Raw genomic sequence first — 23,076 nt, 5'->3', positions numbered from 1 at the left:
AAGCCATGTTGGCTAAGGGGACAACAGCTGATTCTGAAGGAGATGGTTAAGAGGCTGTTGGTTTATACATTTCTCAAGAACTTTTGAAAGGGGACAAAATGGCTAAAAAAGTTAGTTATGTCAGTGGTCAGTAGAGCTGCCTCATATATGATTTATATTTCGGTACGGACTGGACATGGGCTCCAAGTATACATCTATTGATAAGGATGATAATGGGACAGACTCTTTCATCAGCAGCCAGTTTAAGGTATTCTGGTGGGAGGTTATTGAGGCAGAGCAAAGTTTTTTCTTGAGTATTAGTTTTTTATGAATGTGGTAGGGGATGGTTGTAGGGTAAAGGAAATGGAATTAGTAGGGGTAGCTTAATTGAGCACAGCTGGCAAAGAGCTGAGATATACTGATACCAAATAACACCAATATTTTCACATTCAAAGATCTACTAAAGGAGCACCTAAACAACAAATGGCTGTGCTCCTGCACTAAACCTGCCTGATAAGTTTATCCTTCCTTACCATACTCTCCTTACCTTTATCTGCTGTTAACCGCTACCTTTCTAAACTTTTTCCCCAGCTTCTCCTTCACCACATAATCCTTTTATTTTCCACTGTCCATACTGCCTCCCTCCTCTTCCTCCAATCTTATCCTCATGCATACTCCCATCACTACAGCCATTATGTAGAATGCTAACACCCTTCCTCTTCACTAATACTCAGTCTTTTTTTCCTTACTCTTACTCCAAAACTACATCTGTGTCTGTTTTACTTCAGCAGTCTCCTTGCTCATGCCTCGTCAGACATCAAGAGATCCTCTTTTGTGTATTTTCTCCCCACCCTCCTACATCTTTAACCTTAACCATCTATGTCTTCTACATTTCTAAACTTAACCACATGTGTCTTTCCTGGCACTGTCCTTTACAAATGATTATGTATTATATATTTTTTCCAAACGGTTGTATTTTAAATATGTACATTTTTTACATTCTCTGTTAAAATTATTGCATCTTTTGAATTTTTGTGTTAAATATTATCTGTTATTATTATTTGTATGGAGCTTTATTCCCCAGACCTCCATTGAAAATGGGTCTTTGGCTCAGTCGGACGTTTTCCGGTAAACACATGTAAAATAAATAAATAAAATATGAACAGCTGTCGGTAATCTGAGAGCAGAAATTACAAATGAGTGGGGCTGGATGAGTTACATGTGGATGATGGAGGGGAGTAAGCAGTGGGTGGAGTTAAGGTGGGGCACTTTCCATAAAGTAGGTATTCGATTGGCATGTAGTTTGAAGGGGTGTACTTTCAGGAGATGGACTGGGTTGTTTTTTTAGATCCTGGGTTAAGTAGTGAATTTATGGAAGACAGGAATATTTTTGAGATTATGCTTGCGATTGCTTTGTAGAAGTGCATAACATTGCTTTTTGTCCTGAATTTATCTGGTTGCAGAGTTGTCTGAAGATTTGTAAGTTTGTGTTGGTTTTATGCTTTTGCTAATCTTTGCATGCCCTGTCCACATCAGTTATAAGGTGTCTATTTAGCGCTGAAAGGTATAGTGAGTGACTGGCTTTGTTACTTTTTGTGCAGAGGAAAGCTAAGCTATTGAGGGTATATTGAAATATTGAACCAAAATAATTAACTGCTTCACCTAAAGGGAGTGTCTTTAGTTTGGACCACTCCATTGGTATTAACAAGTTAATGAAAGATTACTGATTACATTTTGAAAGATTGAGTGTTTAATTATATTTTTTGAAAGACTGAGTGTTTAATTATGTTTTTTGACCATATGAAAAATAGCTCTATAGGCATAAACTAATAGGTAGTCAGTTAAAGTGTCTGTGAATGTTCCAGCTGTCATGATTTTAATTGGGTTGGAGACTAGAATCCAGTCAAAGATGAAGCATTGGTTGTTAGTTTTATTATATCTATTTGGTGAATTAATAAGTTGAGTAAAACCAAACAAGTTCAAAGTGATGGTTGGGAGGTCAGAGGTTAGGTTAAACCAATTTATATTAATGTCATCTAGTATGGTGGTTTCATGTTTGAAAGTATTTGCTATCCACGGTGGAATATCTTTTAGAATGGGTATGTTGCTTCCCAGATTGATGTGAAGAACTACATTTAATTTTGATGGATTTATTTGTAAGAAGGTTATAAAAATTTCTGCATTTGCAAATTTTGTTATGGTGTTTGAGAAAGGGGTCAGAATATAATAGTTATTGCAGGGGAATCCCAGTAGAAATAACCTGGGATTACATTTTAGGATTATAATTAGAGAGCATGCACCAGTACAGCTGAAAAATTACTGTGTGGAATGTGCATTACATACAAGATGCATGGAACAACAGTCACACTATAAAATGCAACAAACATATACCCTCATTCAGGTAATACAATAATCACATATACACATCAGACGGAGCTATGTTGTGAAAATATTGAGCCAGAGTTTAACCAGGACAGACTGTATACCAATTGCAAAAATACTATTATAACCTCTTTCTGCAAATTTCTGTTATAATTCACTTGCCTAAAAAAATGTCATCATTAGTTCTTAACCTTGAGGATTCTGTATGAGATTTTAGAACCACTGAGATTGAGGAGTAATGCTCAAAAGAAGTAGGTTTACTATCTCCAAAATACTTTAAGTGCTCTCATATTTAATAACAAATGGGACTTCTTCAGAACATACAACCAATTCTCAATAGCATGCTTAAATAGCAGAATACATCCATTATAGATTGATTGATTAGCCAGTCACCACACTGTAATTATCACGTTGAACAACATTTAAATAAAATATATAAATAGTACCTAAAAAACTTCTATTTACATGTAAGTAATTTTATTCCAGTCATCATACATATGATATTATAAAACATACATTAAACTAAACAATAAGAATTTTTTACAGCTTTGCTGCTATAAGTTTTAACATGCTATTAATGGAGAGCATGTCATTAAGACTAAGCGGATTGTGGGCATTTAATTTTATTTGCCAGAATAATTCTGTACATTCTGTAATTTTAGAGTGTCTTCCCATGCACCCCCCCCCGGATTGTGTAAAACTTTTGTGTTTCTTGAACACTCCAGCTTATGCTTATATAAATAATTGTTAACCTGTTGAATATGTACCTTGTAAATGTGTTTGAAAATTTTATAAGGGCTCTTTCTGTTTTGCCAACATAATATGAATGGCAAAAATCACAAAACGCAATATAAATAACCCCTTTAGTATTGCAGTCATACTTCCTATGCAACTTCAACTGTTTGGTAAGGGTTCTTCTCAGTTTTAACGTGTGACCTACATAAATATTTTTGCACTGTTGACAAGCTCCACATGTTACCATCCCTTGATCTATATCACTACACACACACACACACACACACACACACACACACACACACACACACACACACACACACACACACACACACACACTATATATATATATATATATATATATATATATATATATATATATATATATGTGTGTGTGTGTGTGTGTGTGTAGGGCTACTTTTCTTTATCAAAATTCAGAATCTCAAAAAAGGAAAGTAAAACACTGTTTTGCAGAGGGCAAGCCCCCCTGCACCCCCCACTTAAATATACTAACTCTGAGATTGCACTACAGTGGGGAAAAGGATATATTTCCTTATTCCCACTGTAACATGCTTCGGCAAATCATCTTTCGTAAAAGTGCACTTCCAATGTAGTGCACTTTCGCTTAAGTGGGTTTGACTATCTGTTTCTCGATAAAGTGTGTTTTCGACAAACAGGAGACCCATAAATAAATATATATATATATATATATATATATATATATATATATGTGTGTGTGTGTGTGTGTGTGTGTGTGTGTGTGTGTGTGTGTGTGTGTGTGTGTGTGTGTGTGTGTGTGTGTGTGTGTGTGTGTGTGTGTGTGTGTGTGTGCTGTGTGTGTGTGTGTGTGTGTGTGTGTGTGTGTGTGTGTGTGTGTGTGTGTGTGTGCAATAAGAGTCATTTAGAAGGTTTGCTGAAAAAGACAGTGAAACTACTACTGTGCTTGAACTTTTTGTGGGTAAGGAAACAGAAGAGCTGTAGAATCAGAGAAAATATGCTAGGTTGTATAACTTACTCAGAGCCAGGATTTTGTGCATTGTATACCAGCTTCCAAACTGTGGCCCCTTCACCTATAAATGTAGCCTCCAACCTCAGAAGCTGTAAACTTAAAAAAAAATCATTAGCCGACAAAGACTTCGGAAAAATGCCTTTTAACAATATATGAAACCATAAACTGTGAGGAACTTCCCAAGATTTTGTATTTATTATTTATTTATTTTAATTTACATTTGTTGACCAGGATAATCCGACTGGATTCATGTCCATTTTCCCGGACAGAAAAGTTCCAAGATAAGCAGTTAAGATTACAGATACAATATATACAGTGGTTACATACTTAACAAGTTATACAAATTCCAAGGTTAGAGATAATCCCGGGTGTAAATCTAGATTAAGTAACACAACTAAGATAAATTATAGTTATTAACTTATAGTAAAGGAGAGTTAGTCTGGTTTGATACATTGACATAGCCAGTTTAGTGTCAACTATTGTTTGAGTCTTAGATTAAATTGACTCAGGGTGGTAAGTAAAGTAGTATCAGCTGGGAGTGAGTTCCAGTTTAACTTACATTCTAGTATATTTCATATGTCAAAATAAACACATTATTTTACAACATACTACAACATGATATGCATGGTGTATGCCTAGATACACGAACAATGAATAGTATGGACCACATCTGTCAGCTTATCTTGGCGTTTCTATATATCTTGGGAATGAAAACTGCTTGTCAGAGAATAACTCAGGATATAAAATCACATGTCTAGCATATACAATCTAACTGTTCTTTTCCAGCCTGCAAGCAGTTATCATTGAGAAGTATGTGAAAAAATGTCGAGTCTGAGACTCCAGATATCTTAATTTGAGCTGCTGTTTAAACTCCCTAAAGGTACAGATTGATATGTTTTATTAACACTTAATTATGATTGATTAAAAGAAGAACAGTATATAAATTCTACTGTATTTTTTTTCTTATTGCTAATAAAGATATGTACTAATAATAAATCAAAATATTACATTTCTTGGTATAAATAGTGAAATATACTATAATGGTTTATTTTTATTTCTTAAAACATTTGTAGCAAAGAACTCCCCCCAAAATATAAGGATTCGTAATGCATATAGTGTTGAAGTAGTAAATCTTAATCTAATAAAGTAAGCATGTTCAGGTTTACAGTATATTTCCATGTCTACATGGAAACATGAACTTAAATGAAGAAATAATCCCACATGGAGCTGTATACTGGACCTCATCTCATGATACAGAAATCAGGGAACATGCCTGCCTTCGTGTCAGGGAACATGCCTGGCTTCTGTTTGGCGTACAGCATGAAGTGCAATAGAAATGAATACTGCAATGACAGATGTAGCTCTGTGCTTTGCACTGCTTGTACCCTTCCTACATGGTTTAGTTTTAAGAGTTATGGCTTGGACACGGCCATCTATTTTTTAAGGCAGACACATTCACAGATGCATTTCTCCTCCTTCAGACATGTCTAATAGCTCTAAGCATCTGACATCTGCACTATTTGTTTCTCAGAGTAATAGTTTTCAAAATGTCACTTCTAGCCAATGTACTCCTTTTCTTTACACAAGTGGGTATTACAACACAGTACCCGGCACCAGTAACGTATTAGCTTTATTTTTAAGCCTATGTTGGTGTAATAAACACATCATTTTCATGTTCTGCTGTTTTCTATCAGTGAACCAGGATGGCATTTTTATTTTTTTATATATATTTTGCACACTGTTTTACAAAAGCATAGCATCCTCCATTCGAAAACTGCTGTTTGGCTAAATTTTATTTATTTATTTATTTATTTAACATTTGTTTACCAGGAAGGTCCATCTGGACAGCTGGTGTCTACCTGCAGTGCAAACATTTACTGCTGCGAAACATAAATATTGGCCACATATAATTTCCTGATAACCTGAATCTTCATCTTGCTCTTTGAATATAACAAAGGGGTCTTTATAATTCACCACATTAAGGGTGTGTTTTATACTAATGCATTTCTACTGTTGTCATAGTTTTGTATACTTAATTATCAATTTTCTAATGTTGATGTTGTAGCCTTGCTGGCTGAACATTAAAGTAGAGTCTTGATTTAGAGTACCTAATCAATTATCAATAAATAAATAAGTAACAACAAAACTACAATGACACTAGTAAAACAATTACATTAAATTAATAACTTGTTACAGTGTCATGGAAATGAAGTGGTTAATGTAAGAGTACTTTTTTTCACAATGCATTCAGTTCCAGCTGTTTGAGTATCCTCTTTGTTGCATGTGGAAGTAATAAAATAAATTAAATAGGAAGCTCAGATGTTGGGCTGACCCTCCTCCCTTAGAACTGTCAAAACATTCCAGAGCTCTGAGTTGGAATCAACTTTCAGAGTGGAACCCTCTGCAAGCCCTTTCTGCTACACAGGACTACAGAATCTCGTGTAGCGTAACATATTCCGCTGTACATGTGTATTTATATAAAAGTGTTTCCATCATGAAATCTGGAATTGTTTACCTTGCTGTATTCTTACTGATTCTTGTGATCATAAAGGGTCAAGATCATGGTTTATTGACTTACGTTGAAAGGAGAATTACAAGTATAGAGGTAAGGAAAAAGTTTTAATTATTTTTCCAGAGGTGATGTGTGATACAAATGACTGAAATCATTATGGCACTTAGTTTATCAATAACCAGCTTAGAACTTCTGATTAACGTATTTTAGCTTGCGCTTTACTAATAAAATATACTGCTTCTCAGATTACAAGGAGAGAAGGGACTACTAAACACATTATGAAGCTCCATTCCTCCTCTAAAATGTTCACATTAACCATAATCTTACAAAAAAAAAAATGAATTAGAATGAAAAGAAATTATATAAATCATTTCTTCCCTGGAAGCTAACATCTGTTTTCCTGTCCATTAATTAAGAAGATTTTTCTTGCAAATATATAACTTCACTCTGATCTTTTGTGACAATGACAGCTTTTTTTTTTACATGTTTCAGTGGGTTTAGTGCTGTCTGCAATACTTAATAAGCCTTGTGGTTTGTCTACATCAGTGAAATTTTTGGAGAGGGCCTGATGGAAAATATGCCTTGTGTGTGGTTGCGTAATTTACTTTGAGCAACAGCCAGAGCATTTTACTCAATACTTTTAAATGTAAGTTTCTAGATTCAAAATTATTAGTTTTGAGACAGAATCTTTACTATCAGGGTATCTCCAAATTTCTAAATAAGTTACAAAGATGGAAAAATGTAGCCAGAAACTACTAAACCATGCTAATGATACACTTAAAATGGTATTGTGATGGTATGTTGGTATCTGGCAAAAGTAGCAGTGCTGGTTACTGATCTTCCCTTTAGGTAGAAAGCAATAGTTGTGAAACAGCTGTGGTCAACAAAATGAGCATTTATGAAATCGAAGTGAAGAAACTGATTTCAATCAGTTCCACATGTTTTGTTAAACAGTGTCTAAGTAATGTTTGTCTGTAGTTGTGTGGGTTGCTTGTTACTGCTTTTTGTCTAATTGACAGGCCTGTTAAATTGCTGTCCTAAATGCATTAGGCACTGTATACAAACCACTGCATCTCTGAGTTGGAGCCACAAATTCAAATTAACCAACTTCAGAAGCATCATTGGGAAAATTAATGTGTGCTCCTCATTATGACTACACGGACTACATGCTATATAACTGTGTTTTTATTTTTATACTGACTCTTCATGATGGAATGTACAGAAAATGTTTCTGACTGGTCTGCAAGGTTATTCTGCACAAAAAATATAAAACTGATTGCTAAGGTGCTAAGAAAAATAAATGCACCTCTTGTACTTACTATGTACCTTGAAAAAAACTGGCCATATTGCAAGTTTCCAGTGACAATGTTTAATGGTCAAGTTGATGGGTTATTTTCAAACAACTAGGTATTAAGACAGTTGATGTAAGAGGTCGGCCCAAATCATAATATTTTTATGATGGACTGTGAGAATCATTTGTGATAAACATTTTAATGTTTTAGTAGAAAAATATTTCAACGTTTTTGTAATAGTTATTAGTAGTAGTACTGTTTTGGTAGCAAATACTTTATTGTAGTTGGGCTCTATATGAGATACAGCAGTGTTCACAATTGTAAAGTATTTTGGAAAAAGAAATTGTTGCATAGGTAGTGTAGATCGAAATGGGTATATTTTGAAAGACTGGTAACATGACCGCACTGTGATAAACAGTATGGCCAGAATTCTGTGATGTGGCCTGATGTGGTTTAGGTATGCGTAAGTGCCAACACAGCATGAACCTATTCGGCATAGTGCTGCATAATGAAGTCATGCATTGGCGAAAACAGCAGTCACCATGCATTTGAATGGACTACACAATGAAAGCTCATGTGACCTGTGTCCATGATGGGCAGAACAGTAGAGTGATGCCCATCTATGGTAGCATAATGCACATGGTCAGTAACATGACCCTTAGCAACAGTTGTGTGATCATGCTCCACAGGTACCCACTCTCTACATGCTGGGTAGTGTAATGCCCGTGGATGACATTGTGCAGAAAATCTGTAGTAATCTGTTCCACCTGCAAGTAAGGCACATCTTACCTGGGCATAGTACTCATGCATAATGCAGAAAACACTGCACTGTATTACCTCATATGTGCCACTTTACAAACTGTTAAACAGCATCTTGAACAGCACTATGCTGTATTGTGAGACCACTACAGAGACACTTATACATCACTAAAACCATACTAGATGGCAGTGTACAGAATTATAGGGCAATCAGCAGCAGACAGGAAGACTGATAAACTTCACCACATTGCAGGAACATCTCCAGGATGCATGGTTGTTACACAGATGTCATACCATACAGACTAGAATGTGTTAACACTGCAATGGTCTTGACAGGGATATGGTACACAGTTTTGGTGGGGTGGCAAACACAGTTGAGGAACAGGTACAAAATAGTGCATTGTTTGGGGAGAGGTGGGGCCATTGTGATTCTCCTTCCAAACATTACAGGTTGTAGTTCTTTGTGGAAACAACTGCACAGACTAGGAGGCAGCAACACATTGGTGCGTACCCACATGGAAATGCATTCTGGGTCTGCTGCTCTATGGGCAAAGCCTCTTCTAGAGGTACTGAAGCGATGGATGGTGTATTGGGACCACATGCAGCCATGTAACACAATCTGGCACAATGTTACGGACGTTATATCACTTCATTGCACAAGGTAGTATCTACCAAACTTGTGGTGGCAGCAGTGGGTGTTGTCCATCAGGTCTACATCAGTTGGTCAAACGCACTATTCTGTGAACACCTCTTCGTTGAACCCAATTAAACAAAACTTAATCCATTGAACAATTGTTTAAATGAAATACTTTCCCAGGGCAAACAACCACTTGGCCAACTCAGCAACTGCAAAACCTCAATAAAATGATCATTCCACAGAATAAGATTTCATTTAATTGGGTTTGACAAAGAGGTGTTTTTGGAATAGTGCATTCAATTAACTGATAAGAACCATTTGTCCAATATGGATAGCTCTTTATACACTCATTGCTCCACATATGTTCCCACAAGTGTGCTGGAGCAGTCATGATGCAGGAATGATGACAGAACACTGACTTTACAGCACAAGATCTAGATGCTCTGCTGGTGGCCCTCCCAACATACTTCTGAAATATCCTGGACATGGATAAGTCAAATAAGATCTTCAGAAAATGATTCAGCAGATAAATGCTGATGGCAGCTGCAAATGCAAAATGCTGCAGGTGGGTTGGACGTTGATTGACCAGTGACTGTAAAAGCATGTCCATATGTCCCAAGCTGGACACAGGAAGGTTCACCAAATTTGGTTAATGCTACACACACCTTCATTATTTCCACTGAGATGCATGCTATGCAGACTTCTTGATCCCATGTGAGGACATCACTATTCAACCAGCTCCAGTATGACATTCCTGTCCACATAAAAGTGGTCAGCTATGCTCCAGTCATGAAGGTGGTGGCATATCAGCTGATGATGGACCCTTGTGTAACACTTAAGGTGGTGGTGCACTTTTGTCCAAAACAGCTAATAATGCATTTTGAGTGATTAAAGTAGATACTATTCCTGGCATCATTGAGCAAGTGATAATATTTTCACCTAGAAATGCCGGTGTACATAGGTGCTGATTGTTGTAGTTCATGCTAGTTTTACCTGTTTTTGAATCATGCCACCACAGATATTGTCCTCATTTGCATAAACAGTATCTATCATTAACAAGTTGACACTCATTTATGTGTAAGAAAACACAAAACAAAATTCACAGCAGCTTCCAAATAAAACTTGTAATCCACAAAATGAAGCAGCTTTTCAGGCAAAACAATAAAGCCCTGAGCAGGGCAAGCTTAAAAAATTGTGAAAAAACCATGGACGGCTCAGCACACTTCAGTTCACTTTATTCCACAGAAACACAGCACATTAACGCTCCACCATACTTTTCGTTTTAAAAATCACTTCCTCAGATGTGGGCTGTTCAGACTACTAGTGCTTTTATACCATTCACTTAATTACATTGATTAGGTTAAAGAATTAATTGAAAGGTTAATTTAGTTAAACCAGAAACTTTTCTTGTTGCATCTCTCTGTGTTGCCACAATTAAAACATATTTAATGTTACAACGTTTGATAAATAAATATGTATGAATAAAAATATGTTTTAAATAAAAATCCTTAAAACACTTGACTACAAAGAATAAATTGTAAAGTTAAAATACTATTAGAAACACATTTAGTAGGACTCAATGGTTACAATTACCAACTTGAATATTTGCTTTAAATGAACTTGATGCTCTATCTAGATAAATCATGAAATTACAGGTATTATAAAAACTGCATTGTAACTCATTTATGTGTGTCATTACATGGTCATTTGCATGGGATTTATACTGCATTCTTTTTCACAGTAGCAGCTCATGCTAGGTACGGCTCTAAATTTGACCCTCCCCGCGTGCCCTGCTCACCATGCTAGTATGTGTGATTAGTTCACTGAGCTAATTGTTTCGAAATACTCCCAACGTGTCGAATACACAAAATTATAAAATTACAAAATTACATTTTGAAGTTTGGCTGTCGCTCAGTAACTGAAAATGTGGCATACTGTTTTGAGACAAACTATTCAAAAGTGTTGAAATAGCTGTTTACAAAAAACTGACATTTCACTTCATTACTGCAAGAAATTGCTTTATTACCATCATAACACATGAACTCTACCCACTCAACCCAACCCTACTATTCAGACATACAATACTGCCCATCCTTCGAAATAACTACACACCCCCAAACCCACACTCCATCAAATCTCTCCCAATCCTTCACTCATACTGCACAATACCAGTTAACCACCTCTCTTTCATCTTCCTTCAGATAACTCTGTCACTCTCTGGAGACATTCACCCCAAACCCCAGGCCCACACCCCCAGCTTCTACCTCCAACTCCAAGCACACACACACACACACACTCACACCACTAAATCAATGCGCCTTGCCGGTTTCAATGCCCAAGGCCTAAGAAATAAAATCACTAACCTCCATGCATGGCTTCACCCATAACCATCCAGACATAACCGCCATCTTAGAGACCTGGCTTAAATCCCCCATAAAAGACAATGAAATTCTCCCACCAGGCTACCAAATCATTCATAATGATAGACTTAACAAAAAAAGTGGAGGTGTAGCCATAATCTCCTCTTCCACCTATACTATAACTCCTTACACCAATAATATCCCTAACTTTGGCCACGCTGAAATCACTACTGCTCTACTGCTCTACTAAAACGAAACAATCACAAATCCATATGTATAGCTGCCCTATATATACCCCCCCGGTAACAACATCCCAATACTAAAAGATATCCTGTCCTGGTTTTCCTCCAATATAAAAAATGAAACTTACATCCTAGGGGACACTAACATAAATTGGGCCTCAATAAATACACCAGCCCCAACTCATAAATACATGGGCATATTCTCCTAGGCATAGGACCCATCTGAAAAGCTGGCATCATTAATAGGCCATGTGGGCAATGGAGAGTAAACAGAGCATATGCTTCACTTGGGGCCCTGTATGGCAACCATGTTTGCTCTGTCCTCCTGCGCACCCAATCCAGCACCATCGCTCCCTGAGCTGTGACCTCCACCAAAAGTCTACTAGAAAGAACTCCAGCACAGCATGGAGCCTCCTCCCAGGGCAGGGCATATTTGTCCTCTCTGCCAGCACCATCAGATGCCCGAGCCACTTGTCAAACTTACCTCAGGTCACCTGTGTTGTAGTTATGGCTTTATTCCTGTGTACTGCAAGGCTGGCTAAGCATAATATCAAGTTTTACAGTCCTTGATATTTTAACTTCAGATTTTCTACATGCTCATCTTATGACCCTTTCCTTATAGGTTCATAGGTTGGTACTAGGCTATCGACCCTAGGGCCTATACAGGCCTAGCCATAACAATTCCCTGGATATTTCTTCCCACAATATTTACTTCCCTGGACCCCTATCTCCCATCCAATCATCAAGGTTCCTTTTGAAGAGGGGCAAGGAGGCGCTCTGCTTGATATCGGCAGTCTATTCCAGAGTATGGGGAGTCTCTGGGTTAAGTACCTATCCCTCCAGCATGTTTTGTTCATTGTGATGACAAGGTTTAGATCCATGGAGCATGTGGCTCTAAGGGATTGGGATTTCTTTAAATGGAGCATGTCCAACAGCTCAGGGTTTGACATGGCCTTATATGTTAAGCAGAGATCACCTCTGAGTAGACAATATACCACAGTGTATAGCTGTAGTTTTTTTAGACGGTCAGCATAGGGCATCGGCTTTAGGCCTGTGATTCTTTTAGTGAGGTATTTCTGCGGCCTTTCCAGCTATTGCAGCTGTCTTGTGAGGTACATACCACATGGGGCTTTGTACTCTATAATGGGTCTAATGAGGGATGAGTACAGTGGGACAATGACCTCCTTTTTTCTGTCTGAAAAGCCATTGGTGATGAGGTGTGCCACATAGAAGGATTCCCTGACTGTTGTGGAGATATGGTTATCGAAGGTGACACCACTGTCCACCTGTGTCCCTAAGTCTCTTATCACACTTTCGGTGTTTAGTGTACTACCACCTATGTGGTAATTCATGGGTGCATGGCTTTTCCCAAGGAGGATAACATATACATGTCTTGGCATTAAGCTTGAGCCCATGGCTCTGGCACCAAGCCTCTGTTTTATGTTTTTATGATTTGTTAAACTGGACCTTATTCTATTTGCACAGGAGCTGTTAAACGAACCTTCTGACAGCACTGCATAATGTCAGTGGTGCAGTTAATGAAAATGGGGCCTGTAGATGCCATGCTGAAATGTGGGTCTGACAAGTAGAAGTGGCAGGTTATGATAATTCACTGAAATAATCATCACATAAATCATTGAAAGCATGTTTAGTAATATCTATTGCCATACAACTGTCTACCACTGTTCATCTATTTGAAAAATGGCTTTCAGAACATTAGTACTTGTCTGTAGCATAAAATATAAAAACTGCAATTATGTATACCAAAATCATTGAGAACAAGTATTAGCTTCCCCTTAACCTACAAAAATGTTTTTAAAAGACAATTCTCCCAAGAGATTTTACCTTAGAAGTTTGTTGCTAACTGATTACATAGATTTAGCAATCTGAATAATGTTGGCACTATCTGCAAAATAATCACTGGATGTGCTAAGCACTATTAGACATTTTGTAGTGGGTTCATATCAGGAGCTTGTCTGTGAAACCTTAGTGATCAGCACTAATTTGTGCGTTCACTAATATGCAACTGTAAGGCTTTTCTTTGAAAGGTTGAATTGTCAGTATACTAGGCATTTTCCCTTTCCCTGTGATGGTATGACCTCAGAGGTGGCATATATAAGTACCAGGAGTGCAGACAGTGCAACTGCCTCATATGGGAGTTGCAACAGGGCTTGTTTGTGCAAAAAATTGGGTTTTATTTGCCAGGATTTTTTTAAACTTTCCAGTGTTTGCATTTGGAAGCTTTCTCCCATGCATGAGGCAGTTACAAATGAGGCAATACGTGTTCAGTTGATAACTAAGGGATTTTTATCGTTTTGTTTCTTTTTTCTTTTTTAAATTTTTCATTAGTTTCTATACTATTTTCTATGGCTGTGGGCAAAATCTGCTTAAGAATTTATAAAACCTGAAAATCATTATGCTATTTTTTTTATTTACTTGCCTTGTAGGGATTTTCTACTCAAGCTCTCACTGATGTTGGATTTTACTTAGGATTAAATAAATAAAACCAAATAAAAAAAGTCAGCAGCAGTGCAAGCCATTGCATTTTTCATAGTTAGCACTGGGAAACTCAAAACAATTTCCCCAAGCTGTTGAAAAAGGGAGGCCTGCAGCTCCAGATAGCAGGTATAGTGAAAACGGTCTATATTAAATAATCTAAAATTGAATTCACCGAACAGTATTTACATCGAAAATACCGTTCAGTTAATTCACTCTTGTGGAGGGGTTGTGCCCCCCCCCGCAGCCCCTCTACTTATATATACCAACTCCGAGATCTCACTACAGTGAGGAAAGGGCAATTTTTCCAATTTTCACTGTACTGCGCTCGCAATATTAAGAATTCGCTGAATGGTATTTTTAATGTAAATGCCATTCTGTGAATTCAATTTTTGATTATTCAATATAGACCCTAGTGAAAAGAGCATCAGTTAGCAGGTATAGTGAAAGGGAAGGTATATGGCATGGTGGATGAAGCTATGGGACATGTCACAGATAATTTTCTGTGCAGCAAGGTTAGAAAGGGAGCTGTAGCTGTGCCAGTATGCAGAGTTCAGTAAAATCAGTCTTGTCGATTAAGATTGCTTTTCATTTGTAATGCAGGCCGTTACATCCTAGTATACTCAGTACTGAAACATAAGGTTACTCTTCTGTTTTCAGCCTTGATATTGTGTGCTGCTTAGTGTGATGTGCATCATTTCTCTGCTGCCTTCTACATTGAGCTTACTGTGACATGGGAACTGCCCTTTTGTAAATTAATTCACAGCTTTAAACTTTATTTTGAGGGGGGACTGCTTTTTTCCATCTGATATTGCAATTCCAGAGTTCCTTGAATAATTTGTGATGTGCAGGGGGCACAGCCCCTTATCGCTAACACTGCGGGTCTTCCTATTGAATTATTATGCATGCATTCATCATGTCCAATAATTATCAAATTATCTTTTTCCTTAAAAAATATGAAAGTTGGCTCTGGGTGTAGAGTGGGGCTTAATGCCTTGCAGACTTTTCGGTATATATAACCATACTACAGGTCATACAATCTCGGGAAATAGGATAAAACACCACTGAGTTGAAAGATTGTTTTAACAATTATTGGATGAGATGGGCTCCCACTTGATAATTCACTAGACTTCTATGAATCAGTGCAAGTGCCCTACAAAGTTTTTCTTTGTTTCTGAAATCACACATGGTAGACTGGATATCTTCCAGTTGGGATGAGTGGACTTCTTCTGAAGAATTTAATACTCCAAGTGTCTGTTGCATGATGAATTTACATGCTAGAAGGAAAATACTGCAGTGGGGATGTGAATATTTTTTATTACAATAAACCAGACTTGGTTAAAAGATCAATAGTTTTCTTTATTTTAGGCACTGGACATTGGTTAATTGGGTGCCTACTAAAGTGCATAAATGGAAAATTCTCCTTAGGGTATAGAGTGAATGTAAAATCACTTTCCTATACTGGGGTGGTTGCGTGGTACTGAATCCCAGAGGATGTATAGTGACAATTTCCATCTTCTAGCATCAGACATGAGGGTGTTTTTGCACATGTTCCCTAGTCTGGTGATTTAATCCTTCTGTATGATTGGTCCTTAGTAGTCCATGCCTGCCTAATGTATTACATTGTTATATGTGCCTCGGGGGGGCTTTATGCTTCTTGTGTGGTTGCTATTAATGTTTAGACCTTGCTGTAATAGGTTTATTTCTTGTGCCATCACCAACAAAGCTTCTGAATCCTGAGTGCCACAATTGCAAATCTGGCAAATCTGAGACAAATACGGTAATTGAAGAAAGTACTTAATCTTACCTCAAAATATGCTAATCTGGGACAAGAGTAAGTGAAGGGGCAATGAGCAAAGCTTCACAAATAAAATAACTTTTAGAAAGTTACTTTCAATGACCTTTACTTTCCTGTTGTCAAAATTTGCAAGTTCATAATTATGTGGTTCTGACACTGCTACCTTTTTCTCACCTAGTTAATAATATAAACTGAAATAAATAGATACAAGGTTTCAGAAGAGTCCACTCCAACATGGCAAAGAACCCTGAATGCAACAGTATATAGCTGTTTCAGTGAGAGTCAAAAGATAAATACTAACAACCGTAGTGTTGCTCTTGCTAGGGCTAACTCTGTACTTCCTTGAAAAATATATATATTTTTTCTAAAGGTGTTACTCATCTGAGCAGTGCCAAATGGGCATACACAATGACCCACTCTTGATCAAGAATTATGCCATTTTTTTGGCCTGGGTAACCAGTGTCTGAACTGTTGCAGCAGAAGAAATTATAATTGAAATAACAGATGAATTTGGTTGCAAAAAAATAAAAAAGTTGCACTACACTTTGGCTATTGTTTTCTCCCGTTATGACATTTACTATTTTCACTGGATAATGATGTTCAGCTGCTCAAGTGTAGTCCATTAGCCAGGGCTTTAAACATTCCAGTGTGATGAATGAGATGAAGGAATTTCACTTGGTAACAACTTCCTGCATGAAACTTTTCAATACTGATTCATTTACAGTGAAAGTTTTCATACCATGATGGATCATTGCATACAGTATTTAATAATACAAAAATGTATAAAAGAAAAGCTCCATGTAAGAGGTACCTGCACACCTACATGCATTATAGGGGCATATATGGCCTAGTTAACATTTTCTAAAGATGGTGCCATTACATGTTGTGGATAAGGAATTGTACAGGGATATTTCTATGGCACATGGAAGGTCCTTTACTATTCACACCAGTGTTTGCTGGTTATATTGCTAATGTGAGAACTGTGCTAATTCCCTACAGACTGGAATTAATATTGCATTGTGAACACACACACATACATATACATATATCGATTTTGCACAAACCGTTCCTGCTGTGTCTTTTTGGGAGTTGAGGGGTATGTCGTTTGGAATACATATGACACTAGTCCCATTGTTTACAAAACTCACATGACTCCATAATGGGATAGAAGGCCAAAATTATGGAGCTTGTTTTTCAGAATAGTACCAGATAGTCTTTCATTATTGTTCAGTGTCTGGCTTCTTGACGATGTAAAATGAATGCACAATGTTTATTTATTTCCATTTGTTTACAAATCTGACGGAGAAACAAGTAGCACCTTTTCTATGGAGGTACAGTGAGAAAAGCTATAGAACAATCTACAATAAAAGTAGAGATAAAAATGAAGATAACTTTAGTTGCAGGAAACATAACATAGAACTGTTGAGCATGCTACAGTTACACATCAACACTTAATTCCATGCAGCAATAACAAAGCAATCCACAAATGTACTGATAAAAGTACATTGTGTAAATAGAAAACTTTAGCCATGGGATATACATCAAATTAAGGACAAAGCCATGGTCTCAAGCTAAACGCAAAAACATGCGTAGTAATCCCCTTCGGAAAAAACAGAGTACCCGCAAACTACAACATAGGAGGTAATCTCCTGAAATCTGAAGAAGAAATAAGGGATCTAAGGACCCAAGTAGATAGTCAGCTTTCCTTTGATAACCATGTTGCCAAAGTGGTTAGAAAATCCTTCTATGTGACCCATCTGATCACGAAAGGGTTCGCATCAAGATCTAAGGATGTAATGGTGCCCCTCTACTCTTCCCTCATCAGACCCATTATTGAGTACAATGCACCAATTGGAATGTACCTGGCTAGACATCTCCAGCAGCTGGAGAGACCACAGAGGTACCTAACCAAGAGGATTACTGGCCTCAAACAGTTGCCCTATGCAGCACGATTGAAAAAGCTAAGACTGTTCTCTGTTGCATACCACTTTCTCAGAGGCGATCTCTGTCTAACATACAGAGCCATGTCCAACCCAGAATTGTTGAACATGCTCCATCTTAGCAAAACCACATCTACTCGAGCTACACACTCTAGGGATATAAACCTCAATACAACAATGAATAGAACATGCTGGAGGGATAGATTCCCTTCGCAGAGACTTCCCTTACTATGGAACAGGGTCCTGATCTACATAAGACAGAGTCCCTCACTATCACTCTTCAAGAGGAACCTTGATGAGTGGATGGGTAACAGAAAGTTCACACCGGGGATCACACCAACATCACTACTAGATAGGGGCCAGTGGTACTAGCTGCTAGTACAAGGGTCTAGGGAACTACTAAAGGGGCGGTGAATACTGCACAATGTGGCTGGGCTAATATATGCCTTCGGGCAGATAGCCCAGTACCAACCTATGAACCTATGAACCTATAAGATGTGCCTTGGCAGTATTCAGAGCAAATCATATTTACAAGTAGTAGAAGATGGGGTTTCATACTTTCACATGAAAGATATTATGAGGATAGTGTGATGTTAGACATCTTAGTGGCTCAGAAATAAGTAACATAGACTTAAGATCTTATTCACGTATATTACTTGGGTCTATATTAAATCAGCTAATGCTTAAAAAAGCGAACGCTGATTTATCGACTCCATGTAAGCGAAAGCTATCAATCCCGAACACTTGGAACAGTGATTTTTTTTCCCAGGGAAAAAAAATTGCTGTTTCACAAAAAACAAACAAACAAAAAAAAACTTCAAAACATTACATAAAGTCGTGGGCTTCGCTCCCCACACACCCTACTTAAATATTCTGACTCTGAGATTGCACTACAGTGAGGAAAACGGCAAAGTAACGGAGGTAGCCAAGTGATTTCTTTCCCAGGGAAAGAAATCGTTTATATGCTGTTTCACTATTTTGGTGTTTTGTGCTTTCAAGTTCAATCAAGACACATTTGAAGGATTGCGTCTTTGATTATATAATAGGAACCCAAATACCTAAGGCAGGTAGGAAATAAATTTGTTTGTTACAGTAAAGGAAAAAGATCAAATAAATGGTATGTGGAACTGAAAAAAGTAGATTACAGCCTATGTCAAAATATGAGTGTGGAATACCATGATGTTCAGAGAAAATTAAATTCTTGACATGGAATTTTCCAGAATTCCTGAATGTGATAACTTCAGAATGATGTGGAATAAAGGAGTGACTGCTGGTGGTCTTATGCTGGCCTGTTGAATTTCTCGTTATCAGGAGCACTTGTTTGTTGTCATAGCTGTACAAATGGCAACACACTCTGTTGTAAGTTCCTGCAAATTATAATCTGTAGTGCTTATCAGTGAAATAAGAATATGAATGGAAGGCTAGTGACCTAAATCTATGCGCTATCTTGCACTAACTCTAATGGCAATGGGGACTTGGGGTTAGAATATTAAAGTAGGGAGTCTAAATCAGTTACTTGCTACTGGTGTGCAGAAAAGGTAAACAGACTATTAGAGTTCATAAAGATGTGTTTATATGCGTAAATATATTTACAGTGACAGGCATTAGAATTATGTTCCAAATATTCACTTCATTTACCCACAGCAGAAATTTCTATTATTTCAGTGCTTACATGGAAGTTGGTAACAGACTTGACATATTTTCAGAGTTCTATATCATAATGTGTTTGATAAATTAATACTGGAAGTTTAATTTTGGGATGTCTGCCATCCTATTCTGAACATGAGAATCTTCTGACATGGATGCATTATCCAGAAAAGATCACTGGTTACTACCACTGATTAGTATGCGCATTTTGACTTCTAGTAATTAGAACAAAACATACTTTTGCGAAGGGGAAGGCTTTTGTCAGACTGTACCCCATACAGTATTGTCATAGGCTATAACAGTGCTGGAATTCTAACATGACAGCATCCTGCTTCATAAATGCTGTTGCAGTTCTTTCTTTGGATGTTTTATTGGAAGCACAAGAGGTACAATTTGTTAAATGTGCTGTTGTTATGGCATAAACTTCCAAAAGGAGTGACACTTGTGATAACACTGCAGAATTCTATACACTTTTATCAGACTATTCACAGAGTTATGGCTCACATGATGTCCCAAGGCAGTACATTTTGCATACTGTGCACAAGCTGTAGATTGGCTACTTTACTAGTAATGTGATGTATATTACATGTCCGAGCGGTAAGGCACTTTGCACCATGCAAAGACAGGACATTCATACTACCTGTGCAGAATGTTGTTGAATCAACCCTTACATTCTAGAAAAGTATTTTAGTAGTGACATGTTCCCAGCTGGCAACAGCAAATAATTGCTAAACTGATTTCACTAAATACATGCAAAACCAGTGCTATGCTCTTTGGAACTTGACCCTGTGTAAGCAAAGTACTCCCCACCTGGCATATGTCTCCCTTATAGGACCACATCTAAAACTATCAACTTCTTCACATACTGAGGAATTTTGTTCTGTCTATGTCTAACCTTCTCAGATCACATATGTTATACTGATTTCCAGGCTGTAAACAAATCAACACTGGTTGTACTACAGTCTCATTTCTGTCTTTGGAGAGTGGGGCATCTGTATATCTCTGGGTAGAGCATACTTTTCATCTCTTATATCTCAGGGTATTTCACAACAGGACTGGTAGATTTAAATTTCTATCAATACACATCCTTCTTTGATGTACACATCCTCATTTATAGGAACATTGAATTGTTACAGTCTATACCCGGTGCTGATTGTGAAAGCTGAATGTATTATGTACTGAATTTATCTGTATGTATTTTTTTTGGGGTCATATGTATAAATGGTCAGGTAGTGATCAGCACATGTTCCCAGTCACCAATATAGTAAATAAAGACATAGAGTATAAAATTCCACCCATTAATCAATTTAGTTATGTGCCACCTTGTATTTTTTTTAAAGTAACTATACTCTTTTAGTAACTCCAAGGTTCCTTGTCTGGTGTCACCTGACATAATGTCCAGGAATGCACTCACTGCAGTAATGTGTGTATGTCTATACTCTTTTAGTAACTCCAAGGTTCCTTGTCTGGTGTCACCTGACATAATGTCCAGGAATGCATTCACTGCAGTAATGTGTGTATGTCTATACTCTTTTAGTAACTCCAAGGTTCCTTGTCTGGTGTCACCTGACATAATGTCCAGGAATGCATTCACTGCAGTAATGTGTGCATGTTCTTTCTTCCTTTGTTACCAGCTTACACTGTGAGTTGATAATGGCACTTCAAGTGCTTATAACAAGACTATATGTGGCGAAAGTCACCTAAGGTGTTTTAATGGTGGTCACATCGTAGTGTTATACATGAAGCCATGATGTTTGGGACATCCAGATGTCTCTGGTGTATTGCCCTAGTGGTCTATTACCTCTTCATGTGGTGGTTGCTACTCTCTGTAAAACAGTTTAAATGTTGTGGCTCCTGGCTGGATCCCTGACTATCCTTCTCCATACATATCTGCAAAACTCTTCCTAATGTTAAAAGGATTTTGGAACTTGCTGTAAAACATCTGTTCTGTTAAATCTTGAAGCCAAAATTAAAAACTTCATTAGCCCAAGAAACTGTACCCATTACCCTTGAATATAGCATAAGACCTGTCACTACTGGATCATTCTCTAACTGTAGCCAATTACAGGAGGCCTTGTAGGTATGTCGAGTCATGGTACATTCACTGGAATGGAACAACATTATAATATAGTGTAAAAACCAACATTCCTCCATCACCCAAAGGGCAACTTTAGCCTCTAGGTTAGTTATCTGTAAAATAAGCACTGTCCTGCCATCAAATCCTCATAAAAACTAAATATGATCACTCCCAGTCTTTCACCCAGTAACTGCACTGCTGCTTATACTACACCAAGGGCCTTGGCCTTCTCATTCTGTGCTCTGAGAGTACACAACTCCTTATCACTGACACTACTTATTAGGACTTCAGCCTCTCGTTACTGGTTTGAAATGACTGTATTTATTAACTCTCTAAACAAGTGAAAGTGTAATTATTGAGATTACATGTAATTGCTTTGTTTACATCTTTTCCTACTTAATAAATATAGATCTTTCCTTTTCTTTTTTCTTATGAAAATGGATTGGTTATGTGATAGTTGAGTTCTGTACCTTATGCATATTATTAAGCATTCTGTGTAACTTGTTTTGCTGTTAGTGGGGCAGTGTTTTATAATGTAACAGGTTGTAGCGGAAAAAGGCCATTGGATTCAGTATAATTACTTTAAATAAACACTTTGATAAATACATTTAACAGTAGGGTTACAAGTGGATGTACTATCTTTTGATCTTCCTACTGTACAACCCATCCTGTTTAGTGATGATGTGGTACTCTTTAGGTCCAAGCACAACCATTCAACAATCGAAACACTGCTGCAACAAGACCTTAACTCACTCATTTGTTGACTCGTTATTGTTAACCCCACAAAAAGAAAAAGCATGTTATTTGGCATACCCAAAAACTTTAAAAAATCACCAAAGTCATTCACTATCACTACCCTTTGTGGCACGCAAATAGATGCAGCCAACTCTGGCTAGACCGGTCACTAACATTCCTTACCCATATAGAGAAATCAAAAGCAAAAGTTAACTTTCTCTTTATTTATTTATTTTTGTTTGTTTACTGAGAAATTCTGACTCAGTTTTCTTCCATTTTCAGAGGAGACCCGGGGAGAAATCTCCACAGATAAGAACAAATACATTACATAACAGAAAAATATATAACATAATATAGCTAATACAGTTAGTTAAATAATCACATTACATACAATAGTGGAGAGTACCATCCATACACATTTGAATTACTGAAACATGAGAGAGATTTGATTTAAGAGTAACTAAATTATCTAATGA

At 37.3% G+C, this 23,076-nt stretch overlaps 1 protein-coding gene across 1 annotated transcript in view; it reads left to right on the top strand.

The window, feature by feature from the left end:
* Positions 1-6,468: 6,468 nt before the first annotated feature.
* OLFML3 (olfactomedin like 3) overlaps positions 6,469-23,076 on the top strand; it is a 77,481-nt gene continuing 60,873 nt past the window's right edge. The window contains exon 1 of the mRNA XM_044072899.1: positions 6,469-6,710. Coding sequence (XP_043928834.1) covers positions 6,600-6,710 — 111 coding nt within the window. The 5' untranslated portion in view covers positions 6,469-6,599. The remainder of the gene's footprint in view (positions 6,711-23,076) is intronic.

The sequence above is a fragment of the Protopterus annectens genome, chromosome 5.part1 (assembly GCF_019279795.1).
Source record: "Protopterus annectens isolate FY-2018-M chromosome 5.part1, PAN1.0, whole genome shotgun sequence".
In the NCBI taxonomy this organism is placed as follows: Eukaryota; Metazoa; Chordata; order Ceratodontiformes; family Protopteridae; genus Protopterus; species Protopterus annectens.
This window is presented reverse-complemented; position numbering and strand designations above follow the sequence as displayed.